The sequence below is a fragment of the Enhydra lutris genome, unplaced genomic scaffold (genome assembly GCF_002288905.1).
Source record: "Enhydra lutris kenyoni isolate GAN:26980312 unplaced genomic scaffold, ASM228890v2 scaffoldscaffold27, whole genome shotgun sequence".
Taxonomy (NCBI): Eukaryota; Metazoa; Chordata; class Mammalia; order Carnivora; family Mustelidae; genus Enhydra; species Enhydra lutris.
In genome coordinates, this window is record NW_019154111.1 from 9,213,166 (window position 1) to 9,227,006 (window position 13,841).

A 13,841-nucleotide genomic window follows, 5' to 3' on the forward strand; every position below is an offset into this window, starting at 1 on the left:
GCTTTGAGATAATCTCGGATCATGCAACTTCTGTAAAAATATGCTATTGCATCCATCATTCTCCCAAAGGAAGAAACACTATAAAGATACAATCACAGTGTAATAATAGTTAATGTACCTATAAAATTTAAACTCATACTCATGTTCTTTTAGTTTTAGATTTACCTTCAAGTCACTGGCTAAAATGGATATAAAATAAATACCTCAAGCCTATAAATCCAAGTATCTACTAAAAATTGCTTCATTTCTGTTGCCTGGGAACCATTTCTTTATATAATTGAAGTAAAATTTTCAGTATTAATGAGCTCTTGAATTAAATGATCTGACTTCTAAAGGCCAGTTTGCTGGGAGGTTCAAATTCACTGTGAGCTGGCTGAGTTCTTATCAGTAAGTCTGCCCTAAAATGGTACTACAAGGGTTTTCTTATTGGTAGTTGAGGTTCGGCACAATAACTTCCTTCCTTGACATCCTTCATTCGCCTGGTACATTCACCAGTGGAAAAAGAATTCCCTTCAGGGACAAGTTCCAGGCAAATAATGAGGAGTTGCCTGCATGTCAATGAGACTCATCACCTTCCATATGCAAAGCCAACACATTTTTCTTAAAGATCTGAAGGAATTTCCATTATCTCTATGTTAGCTCTAAATTTCCCCAGTGCCGGTTTAATTTATTTCTTCTTGTTTCGTCTCTGATGAATATGGAAACAGATGGTAATTCTCTTTTTTTCTGTAATTTGTGTCTCTTGCCAAGTTAATGAAAACTGCTGACAAAAACAGTAAGGTCAAAGTGTATTCTTACCTGTAGGAGAGGCCGCTGTACCCCCATCACCTTCATGGTGTCTGCATTAGCTAGGATCTTCAAAGGGTCAGACGTTTTGGTGACTCCTTCGATCTCCTTGTTGATCTCTGCCAAGACCTGATTGAGGAAGATGTTTTTGATGTACACGGTGAGAAAGTCTCGAAGAGGGCACTGTTTGGCTGGGCCAAGTCCCAAGGCATGCTCGATCTCTTGAATAAATCTGGAGGACAAGAGAAGAAAACAGCTGTCAAGTATATCAGAAGAAAACTTCTGGAAATATCACAAAACACATATGGGTATTTCTACCTTTGGCCTCTCTTTCCATGGAAAGATGAGGGGAGATTCCCAGAATTCTTAATGAGAACAGGTCATCACTTTATTATTTGTTTCAATATTAGTTGTTTTTGCTTTCCTAAGTTATTTCGCTAATTGAATAAAAATAGGACAAAACAGAAAACACAAATTCTAAACTCAGGGGAAAAAAAGGGAGACATCAAAAGATATTTGTATTAATTCAATAAGGAAATAAGAATACAATAAGTGAAGAGAGGCATGATGAACAGTAAACAAACTAAAGGGCAAATTTAAAAGCACACCCCCAGGGGCGCCTGGGTGGGTCAGTGGGTTAAAGCCTCTGCCTTCGGCTCAGGTCATGATCCCAGAGTCCTGGGATCGAGCCCCGCATCGGGCTCTCTGCTCAGAGGGAACCTGCTTCCTCCTCTCTCTCTGCCTGCTTCTCTGCCTACTTGTGATCTCTGTCAAATAAATAAATAAAATCTTTAAAAAAGTAAAATAAAATAAAAGCACACCCCCAAATACTGCATATTTCTCCCTGAGATCTTTATATGTATAGACAGAATGTTCCAAAAAGGGGGAGATTTGCACTTCCCTGATGATTAGTGATGTTGAGCATTTTTTCATGTGTGTGTTGGCCATCCGTATATCTTTGTAGAAATGTTTATTAAGGTCTTCTGCCCATTTTATAGGTTTGTTTGTTTATTTGTTTTGGTTGAGTTGTATAAGTTCTTTATATATTTTGGATACTAACCCTTCATTGGATATGTCCCTTGCAAACATCTTCTCCCATTCACTAGGATGTTTGTTTTCTTAATGGTTTCCTTTGCTGTGCAAAAGCTTTTTATTTTGATATAACCCCAACAGTTTGGTTTTGCTTTTGTTTCCCTTGCCTCAGCAGACACATCTAGAAAAATGTTGCTATGGCCAATGTCAGAGAAATTACTGTGTTCTCTTTTAGGATTTTTACGGTTTCAGGGCTCACAAATAGGTCTTTAATACATTTTGAGTTTATTTTTGTGTATGGTGTTAGAAAGAGTCCAGTTTCATTCTTTTACATGAAACCACAAGGAGATAATCACCTCACACCTGTTAGAATGGCTAGAATCAAGAAGAAAAGAAACAATAAGTGTTGGCAAAGACGTGAAGAAAAAGGAACACTTGTGTACTGCTGGTGGGAATGTAAACTGTACAGCCACTCTAGAAAACAGTGTGGAGTTTCCTCACAAAATTCAAAATAGTGAAGCCATATGATCAGTAATGCCCCTCTTGGGTATTTACCCAGGGAAAACAAAAACACTAACTCAAAAATATATACGCACTCCTATGTTTAATGCAGCATTACTTGTAACAGTGAAGACATGGAAGCAGACCAAGTGTCCATCAGTAGATGAATGTGTAAAGAAAATGTGGTATATATATGCAAGGGAATATTTTAAAAAGATTTTATTTATTTATTTGAGAGAGAGCGTGAGGGGAGCATAACCAGGGAGGGAGGGGCTGGGGGAGAAGCAGAAGCAGGCTCCCTGCTCAGCAGGGTTCAATCCCAGAACCCCAAGACCATGACTTGAGCCGAAGACAGATGCTTAACCAACTGAGCCCCCCAGACACCCATATATATATCTACACAATGGAATATTACACAGCCATTAAAGGAGAATGAGATCATGCCATGTGAGACAACATGCATGGACCTAGAAGGTATTACACTGAGTGAAATAAGTCAGACTGAGAATGACAAATACCATATGATCTGCTCATAAATGGAATCTAAAAAAGGTGAGTAAACAAACAGAAAGCAGAATCGGGACTGTAAATACAGAAAACAAGCTGATAGTTGTGGGGGTGGGGGAAGTGGAGGGAGGCGGGCAACCAGGGTGAGGTGCAAAATAAGCCAAGGAAGAGGGAAATATAGGCCTCCAGTTATGGAATGAGTAAGTCACAGGAATAAAAAGCAGAGTGTAAGGAATACAGTCAATGACATCGTAATAGTGATATAATGGCACAGATGGTAGCTACTCTTGCAGTGAGCACAGTCTAATGTATAAACTTGTCAAATGGCTAAGTTGTACACCTGAAACTAATGCAACATTTGTGACAACTATACCCAAATTAAAAAAAAAAAAGGGCGGAGGGGAGAGAGAGAATAAATGATAACTCTTCTAATTCATGATGATAAATTGGGAGGTAAAGAAAGAGAACGGGAAGGAAGGTGGGGAAAAAGGAGAATTTCAACCTTATTTGTAATGATCTGTTTCCTTTACCGGGAACACTTAAAGCATAGGGAACAGAATGTTAGGAACTGTCCAAACTCACAGATGAGGACGCAGATGTTTGTTACATTCTTCTTTGTACTTTTTCGTCCCGCTTTATGTGGTTTTGCTATACACAGATTTAAGTTACTGCCTCTTAGTTACACCAGTCCCCCTGGAACAAGGTTTAAATTCCAGTTACTACATATGTTAACTGTGAGTAATGGCAATGGCATAAGATGAAAACTTTGCTGCTACCTCTCCAGTCCAGAAATTATGTAAATTACTGAAGTTCAGCATGATCAGCGGATCAATCATGTCACTTCTTTCAGAGTCTGACAATGATTGATAACTGCACATCTGTTACTTGGTTCATGTTCAGGCAGTAAAGCATGTAGTTGTGTTGTCTCCCTGACTCCCAGTGATAAGCCCACATGGCATTTTGCAAAAATGGATAATTAAAAGAGGGAACTGGCCAAAAGGAATAGAAATACAGACAAAAACAAACTAACAGTGATAACACTGGGAGTGAAATTTGAATGGAATGTAAGTGGATTTATACAAGAAACAGCTGGGAATGTTGACACTGCCCCCCCTTTAAGAGGCAAACCCAATCAGAGGGAAGGTGAACTTATCTACCTCACCAAGGAAAGTCTTTGTGGTGAAAGGGATGAAGGCATCCCAGGGGAAGTGAGGGAGCCCAAATTGTACCCTAAGGGAACACCTGAAGATATTTCATAAAACTGAAAAGCAAAGAATAAAATGCTGGCAGGTCCAGACTTAAAGCAAGTATGACATTTCATTAATACCTAGAAAAGACGCTCACTGTGTATTGTCAAGTACATGACAAAAAGAAGGCAGCAAGCACGGTCAAACTACACTGACCAAGATTTTAACAAAACACTTTACTTCCTAACGTTTCTAATGTCACAGAGTGCTAAGTACATATTAGTTTTCTAAGTTTTTCATTTTTTGACGTATTTATAATGGACAGCAAGGGAGTTTTTCAAGTTTTGGCAAAAAGTTTCTGAAGTCAAGAAACAATTGTGGTTATCTCCAGTGATTAACATTGTTTTGCACAGTGATTTTTACTTTTCCACAATGCTAAGCAAAATATGGACTGTGTTGTATTTTAAATTTTCTTCGAAAAAAATGGAGAAGGAAAATGAAATGAAATCAAGTCAAATGAAATAAAGACAAAAACTGAATGATTAACTGGGAAGATATATTTGCAATTTCTATCATAGATGAGTTAGGAAAAAAACCCAATTTAGTCGAAAAAATGATCAAAGAACAAGAAAAGACAATTTACAGTAAAGGGAATACAATGGCCATTAAACATAAGAAAAAATTCTTAACTTTGTTCCTAATGAAAAAAATGAAAAGTAAACTATACTGAGATGCCATTTTTTATATCCATGCATTGAGCAGATTCCAAAAACTTGAAAAACATAGTCTTTTGGCATATGTGTGGGAAGAGGCATTCTCATGCATTGTTGATGGGAATGAGAAATGGTAGAACCCTTATGAAGAGCAAGTCGGCATCATCATTTAAAATTACAGGAGTGGCAATCCTTATATCAGATCAATTAGATTTTAAGCCAAAGACTATAATAAGAGATGAGGAAGGACACTATATCATACTCAAAGGAACTGTCCAACAAGAAGATCTAACAATTTTAAATATCTATGCCCCTAACGTGGGAGCAGCCAACTATATAAACCAATTAATAACAAAATCAAAGAAACACATCGACAATAATACAATAATAGTAGGGGACTTTAACACTCCCCTCTCTGAAATGGACAGATCATCCAAGCAAAAGATCAACAAGGAAATAAAGGCCTTAAATGACACACTGGACCAGATGGACATCACAGATATATTCAGAACATTTCACCCCAAAGCAACAGATACACATTCTTCTCTAGTGCACATGGAACATTCCCCAGAATAGATCACATTCTCGGTCCTAAATCAGGTCTCAACCGTTATCAAAAGATTGGAATCATTCCCTGCATATTTTCAGACCACAATGCTCTGAAGCTAGAACTCAATCACAAGAGGAAATTTGGAAAGAACCCAAATACATGGAGACTAAACAGCATCCTTCTAAAGAATGAATGGGTCAACCAGGAAATTAAAGAAGAATTGAAAAAATTCATGGAAACAAATGATAATGAAAACACAATGGTTCAGAATCTGTGGGACACAAAAAAGGCAGTCCTGAGAGGAAAATATATAGCAGTACAAGCCTTTCTCAAGAAACAAGAAAGGTCTCAGGTACACAACCTAACCCTACACCTAAAGGAGCTGGAGAAAGAACAAGAAAGAAACCCTAAACCCAGCAGGAGAAGAGAAATCATAAAGATCAGAGCAGAAATCAATGAAATAGAAACCAAAAAAACAATAGAACAAATCAACGAAACTAGGAGCTGGTTCTTTGAAAGAATTAATAAGATCGATAAACCCCTGGCCAGACTTATCAAAAAGAAAAGAGAAAGGACCCAAATAAATAAAATCATGAATGAAAGAGGAGAGATCACAACTAACACCAAAGAAATACAGACAATTATAAGAACATACTATGAGCAACTCTACGCCAACAAATTTGACAATCTGGAAGAAATGGATGCATTCCTAGAGACATATAAACTACCACAACTGAACCAGGAAGAAATAGAAAACCTGAACAGACCCATAACCAGTAAGGAGATTGAAACAGTCATCAAAAATCTCCAAACAAACAAAAGCCCAGGGCCAGACGGCTTCCCGGGGGAATTCTACCAAACATTTAAAGAAGAACTAATTCCTATTCTCCTGAAACTGTTCCAAAAAATAGAAATAGAAGGAAAACTTCCAAACTCATTTTATGAGGCCAGCATCACCTTGATCCCAAAACCAGACAAGGATCCCATCAAAAAAGAGAACTACAGACCAATATCCTTGATGAACACAGATGCAAAAATTCTTGCCAAAATACTAGCCAATAGGATTCAACAGTACATTAAAAGGATTATTCACCACGACCAAGTGGGATTTATTCCAGGGCTGCAAGGTTGGTTCAACATCCGCAAATCAATCAATGTGATACAACACATTAATAAAAGAAAGAACAAGAACCATATGATACTCTCCATAGATGCTGAAAAAGCATTTGACAAAGTACAGCATCCCTTCCTGATCAAAACTCTTCAAAGTGTAGGGATAGAGGGCACATACCTCAATATTATCAAAGCCATCTATGAAAAACCCACCGCAAATATCATTCTCAATGGAGAAAAACTGAAAGCTTTTCCGCTAAGGTCAGGAACACGGCAGGGATGTCCGTTATCACCACTGCTATTCAACATAGTACTAGAAGTCCTAGCCTCAGCAATCAGACAACAAAAGGAAATTAAAGGCATCCAAATCGGCAAAGAAGAAGTCAAACTATCACTCTTCGCAGATGATATGATACTATATGTGGAAAACCCAAAAGACTCCACTCCAAAACTGCTAGAACTTGTACAGGAATTCAGTAAAGTGTCAGGATATAAAATCAATGCACAGAAATCAGTTGCATTTCTCTACACCAACAACAAGACAGAAGAAAGAGAAATTAAGGAGTCAATCCCATTTACAATTGCACCCAAAACTGTAAGATACCTAGGAATAAACCTAACCAAAGAGACTAAGAATCTATACACAGAAAACTATAAAGTACTCATGAAAGAAACTGAGGAAGACACAAAGAAATGGAAAAATGTTCCATGCTCCTAGATTGGAAGAATAAATATTGTGAAAATGTCTATGCTACCTAAAGCAATCTACACATTTAATGCAATTCCTATCAAAGTACCATCCATTTTTTTCAAAGAAATGGAACAAATAATCCTAAAATTTATATGGAACCGGAAAAGACCTCGAATAGCCAAAGCAATATTGAAAAAGAAAGCTAAAGTTGGTGGCATCACAATTCCGGACTTCAAGCTCTATTACAAAGCTGTCATCATCAAGACAGCATGGTACTGGCACAAAAACAGACACATAGATCAATGGAACAGAATAGAGAGCCCAGAAATAGACCCTCAACTCTATGGTCAACTAATCTTCGACAAAGCAGGAAAGAATGTCCAATGGAAAAAAGACAGCCTCTTCAATAAATGGTGTTGGGAAAATTGGACAGCCACATGCAGAAAAATGAAATTGGATCATTTCCTTACACCACACACGAAAATAGACTCAAAATGGATGAAGGATCTCAATGTGAGAAAGGAATCCATCAAAATCCTTGAGGAGAACACAGGCAGCAACCTCTTCGACCTCAGCCGCAGCAACATCTTCCTAGGAACATCGCCAAAGGCAAGGGAAGCAAGGGCAAAAATGAACTATTGGGATTTCATCAAGATCAAAAGCTTTTGCACAGCAAAGGAAACAGTTAACAAAACCAAAAGACAACTGACAGAATGGGAGAAGATATTTGCAAATGACATATCAGATAAAGGGCTAGTGTCCAAAATCTATAAAGAACTTAGCAAACTCAACACCCAAAGAACAAATAATCCAATCAAGAAATGGGCAGAGGACATGAACAGACATTTCTGCAAAGAAGACATCCAGATGGCCAACAGACACATGAAAAAGTGCTCCACATCACTCGGCATCAGGGAAATACAAATCAAAACCACAATGAGATATCACCTCACACCAGTCAGAATGGCTAAAATTAACAAGTCAGGAAATGACAGATGCTGGCGAGGATGCGGAGAAAGGGGAACCCTCCTACGCTGTTGGTGGGAATGCAAGCTGGTGCAGCCACTCTGGAAAACAGCATGGAGGTTCCTCAAAATGTTGAAAATAGAACTACCCTATGACCCAGCAATTGCACTGCTGGGTATTTACCCTAAAGATACAAACGTAGTGATCCGAAGGGGCATGTGCACCCGAATGTTTATAGCAGCAACGTCTACAATAGCCAAACTATGGAAAGAACGTAGATGTCCATCAACAGACGAATGGATAAAGAAGATGTGGTATATATACACAACGGAATACTATGCAGCCATCAAAAGAAATGAAATCTTGCCATTTGCGACGACGTGGATGGAACTAGAGGGTATCATGCTTAGCGAAATAAGTCAATCGGAGAAAGACAACTATCATATGATCTCCCTGATATGAGGGAGAGGAGATGCAACATGGGGGGCTAAGGGGGTAGGAGAAGAGTAAATGAAACAAGATGGGATTGGGAGGGAGACAAACCATAAGTGACTCTTAATCTCACAAAACAAACTGAGGGTTGATGGGGGGAGGGGGGTTGGGGGGGGTGGGATTATGGACATTGGGGAGGGTATGTGCTATGGTGAGTGCTGTGAAGTGTGTAAACCTGGCGATTCACAGACCTGTACCCCTGGGGATAAAAATATATTATTTGTTTATAAAAAATAAAATTAAAAAAAAATTAACAACAACAAAAAAAAATTACAAATGCATTTCCTTTTGACCCAGAAACCCCACTTGTGGGAAATTCTTCTGACAACTGTAGTTAAATATGATTACACAGATCAGTGCAGCATTGTTTTTACAGCAAAGACAAAACAACTAAAAAAAAATCCATCATGTAGGGATTAATCAAAGCAACTGTGGTGTTATCTATACATTGGAATACTGTGCCAACCTCAACCCCCAAATGCGGAAGCTTTTGATGCACTGTGAACAGATCTCCACAACAAATTGTTCAGCGAGAAAAGCGAGTTGCAGATCAATGTGTATTTTAGTAGTACTCCGCACACTAGCCTTTCTGTAGAAGTTATGCATCCTCATTTGTTTCTTTTCTTTCCTTTTTTTTTTTTTTTTTAAGATTTTATTTATTTATTTGACAAAGATCACGAGTAGGCAGAGAGGCAGGCAGAGGGGAGTGGGGAAGCAGGCTCCCTGCCAAGCAGAGAACCCGATGCGGGGCTCGATCCCAGGACCCTGGGATCATGACCAGAGCTGAACGCAGAGGCTTTAACCCACTGAGCCACCCAGGAGCCCCTGTTTATTTTCTTATAAAGACAGCCTGGGAAGACTCACAAAAAAACTAATCAAAGGGAGTTCCCGCAGGAAGCAGGGATGAGGTGGGGTCTAGAAGAGAAGTGGGAGTTAGACTTTTCGATTACAACTTTAACGCGATCATCTTCGATTTTTTTTAAAGGTCAAATTGGCTTTATTCAACAATTTATGAATCAGACAGTATCCCAGCTAGCAAACAGAAAAGAGCTCTTAGAATCATGGGATTTTTAAAGACTGAATATATCAGCTACTCAAATAACATTAAATTAGAAAATATAAAGAATTACCTATACATACCAAAGAATGTATTTCATAAATTGCTTTCTAATTAGAGCACATTTAAAGTTTGGTGTATAAATGTTCTTTAAGTTTAGCTGTTTGACCTAATAAAGAGTTTCCTTTACTTAATAAATAAATACATCATGCTTAATCTTGCATATCAGCAGTTAACATTCCATTAATCTTTGGGTGTGTGTGTGTGTGTGTGTGTGTGTGTGTGTGCGCGTGCGTGTGCACATCTGGGAGGATGGAGGGAAGGGAGGGTTTATATGTATAGTAGTATCACAATGAGAAAGTAAGCCAAAGAATGGAGGAAAGAAAGCAGACATTGAAAAGCCAAGAGAAACCTCAATGAGGTTTCTTAATTGACTTTATCAACAAGGAAAGGGAGTAAAGGCATGACCACCACACAAGATATAATAAATCTTTAAGAAGGGAGTGAGCGGAAGAAGGTGGGGAAAAATGAAGAAATAAATGTGGACAGTTAACCATAATTTAAAAATCTCCAAATCCCACATCCTGCAACTTTGACCCCTTCTGACTCCTTAAACCCTCAGAGAAATTTCCCCGACCCCAGGTGTATCTTTTCCCTTTGGTCTGCCTCTAAAAGAAAACCACTGTTTTTAATTTTATTATGAGCAACCACACCAAAGATGTTTTCATTTTATAGTTTTCTAGTATTATGGACTCAATCATCAGAATCCCTCCTAACTCTTTTCAAAAAAAGTTTTCTGAGGACTTCCTACATTTTCAAAATCATTATCATTTGTTAAAGACATATTTTTACTAGTTAATCTGCTCCTAAACAGTGGCAGAAGGCTCTAAATTATCCATATTTTCCTTTTTTTCCTAGTCCTTTGTTTGCCTTTGGTGTCCCCAAAATATGAAACCGTGCTGAGCAGCGCCAATGGAGGGGCGGGGCTCCCATCACTTTCAGCTTCATGACTTCTTCCCAATACAAATCTCTTATTCCCGACAGCATGCGCATTAGTCTAGAAGGACACATCCAGGTTGATGTTGTCATCTCTAACTCAAGGGGACCCATGCAACATGTGCCCAAATCCGCATTCAGACCTGTGCACGCCCCTCACTGTGCAGAAAACATGAAATGTGCACAAGAGAAGGAAAGAAAGAAAGAACATGGCTGTCTGATCAGCCCGTTTTTATTCTCATTAAAAAGGGGGAGCAAATATATGAAATGGGCAAACGGCTCTTTCTTGGGCAAGAAGGACACAGAAGAAAGACTCTCCTAAACAGCCAGAAGGTAAATGAGACTTGCCGTTACTGCAGAGAGGAAGAACCGAGGGGAGTGGAAAGGCCACAGCACAACGCTTAGAGTGGGTATTCCTGAGGCTGAATCGTGACTCCACAGTGTTGGGTGGGTTATCTAGCCTCTCTTGACCTTTCTGCTATATTGTGTAAATGGATCTGATAACACAGACGATTGTTTTGATGATTCAAGGAGGAAAATAAAAGTTAAGAACTCAGCACAGAGGTTGGCACATAGGAAATGCTGGGTAAATCGTAGTGACTATTATTGTGATTACTATCAGGATATTAACCTCAATGAGGCTGGAGAGTAGAGGTAAGTGGAACATATTTTATGATTTTTTTTCACCTTCCTCCTGCCTTTTCCTGTTTGCCCATAATTGGCAATTTGGACCACTAGATTAATACCTTATTTCAGGAACAAATTGATAGAGGAAAGACCAAAGCCCCAGGTGGCTGGGGTCAAGTGTAAATTATTCACTTATATATCCTCAGAGCTTAGTACTACTTACTTTATGGCTAGCACATAGTAGGCTCTCAGGAAATATTTGGTAAAGGGAGTAGAGTGAATAAAATTAACAGGTCTTTTAATTTCAACCTGTGGTTCCTGAAACTAAGGTACGACCTCTGTGACAAATACAGCCTTCCTCCCAAGAATTGGGACTAGAGGTCCAAATAAAATATTTAAAAAAGAAAGCACCTCAATGTTAACAGTTGCCTTTTACTGAAAGAATGTTCTTGAGTCCTTGACCATATACCCAGCATTGTTTTTTTACTTAGTACAATATGGTTATTCACACGACTTTATATTCTGTTCTTTTGCAGAGTATTATAGACTTATTCCATCCCACTAATGAACACAAGATTATTCAACCAAACATCTATTAGGGAATATTAATGCTGCCCTATGGCTTTATTATAGATAACCTTACAGGGAACATCTTCATTTTGTTACTGTTGAATTATTCCCCCAAGTTATCAGGAGTCACTCCTCATCATTTTTCATGGGCGACTCAACATTTTATTCCCCCCCAGATTGCCACAATGTACTGCATGGCTCCTTTTACCTAGTAAGTACTTGAAAACTGATCTGTTGAATGGGAGATAGGAGAGAGAGTGTCAACAGTGCGGAGGCAAATCATCAAAAAGCTCAGTTTTTCCAACAATGCTCCTAATCAGCTCTATGGAAGTAAGAAAGCACTGAATTTTTAACAGCAAAAACAATCTCATTAGGAAAGAAAACACTTCACTTCAAAGTTAAGATGGAACACAGATGGAACCCTGTCAGAAGGATATTATCTAATCTGGTGAAGTGCTTTCCCACTAGGGATTCTCAACCTGTGAAAGATGAGAAGGCAAACAAAAGCCCAGGTACGCTGGTGTGTATGGAAAGGAGGAGAAGGAGACCAAAGAAAAGAAGCTACGTGATGCTATGCCAAAAGAAGCTACGTGAAGCTACGTAGAGCATCGAATCACAGGATTTTGAGGACCTTTATTCAGATCAGCCTCCGAAACCCAAGGCTGTAAAGCAAGATAAACCAAAAAACACATGAAAGTAGGCAACAGATTCTCATGGCACTTGGATGTCTAAAGCATGGATCTCATTTCCCAAATTCTAATATTGCTATTCGTAAATATTTAACCAAATGTTTTGCTTTCAGAATGCCACCAACTAGGGGGCCTCCTAAAATATGTCCATAGTCAGGACCTGTATTTTAAACTTGTTCTTTCTTACAGCAAGTGTGTGGCCTTTGGAATGCATATGGAAGGACACTACCCATATGTGACCTGGTATTTTCAAAATTTTTATCTTGATTTGATTTCTATCCAGGGAAATCGTAAACTAATTAAAAATTTCACTCAAGCTTCCCAAGCTCTGTGAATAGCTCACCCTCCTCGCTGCAAATTCTGTTTCACTGTAAAGCTCCATTTCTTCCATTTTATCTCAGCCCAGAATTATGAAGCTGCAATGTGAGCAATGATATTTTTTCATTTGAATAAAAGTAGTTACTCACAGTAAATATGTATTCCTAACATTCACACCCTAGAGAGTTTTTTTTAATTCTATGGCGAACATTAGCAGCAATGGAACAAGCTGATATGTACCTCCTGATAAGAGAGAGAACAACACAGCATCACTTCTCTGATATTTTTGCCAAAAATGCATAACTTGAACCCCATCAAGGGGAAACATCATCTTTCCATAAAATCAAAACACAAAATCAGAGGTGCAGATTTCAGAAAATTCATATTCCTCTGGCTTTTGGAGCACAGGAAATTCTCTCATGAACTATGTTAGTTTATCGCTCATTATATTTTTAGTATGTACATTTGTATATACTCTGTATCATACAAGATACAATATATTAATTCTTTTCACTTTGATACTTCCTAACTTTGCTGTATATTATCACATATATGTCCTGGTATTTTTGGCTGTATAACGCACATAAAACATTCGTCTGAAAGGCTTGAGGTTTTTTCTCCTGATCCCACATATTGGAACCAGTAGAAATGTGTAGAGGGACTTCTCCCTCTGACCACCTACATTCTTCAGCATCTCTCAGAATTACTGGTTCTACTAGTGTACCTTCCAAGCTAGACTCTCTGCAGAGTTGCACCACAAAGCTCTGACTCTTCTTCCACTACAAAATAGCTTTAAAACCATTTTTAAAAAATCTGAGCTGTCTTCTTCCCTTCATTTTAGTCCCAGGTGTCTATGTAAAAAGTTGCCTATTTGCAGTTCTGCAGAAGCTCTGCTAAGCTAGTCAAGCATACTCAAAGGTAAGTCCCCATGGTACCATGCTTCTGGTGCAATACTCCACTATCACAATTCATCACACCACATGATGCAGATATTTACAAATGCATACATTAAAAACTTAGTTAGCAATCAACGGTGAGGCATGGTT

General features: G+C 38.5%; 1 protein-coding gene across 1 annotated transcript in view; it reads right to left on the reverse strand.

Moving 5' to 3' along the window:
- LOC111151981 (exocyst complex component 4) overlaps positions 1-13,841 on the reverse strand; it is a 722,606-nt gene that overhangs the window by 212,052 nt on the left and 496,713 nt on the right. Inside the window, exon 11 of the mRNA XM_022510235.1 lies at positions 799-1,018. Coding sequence (XP_022365943.1) covers positions 799-1,018 — 220 coding nt within the window. The remainder of the gene's footprint in view (positions 1-798; positions 1,019-13,841) is intronic.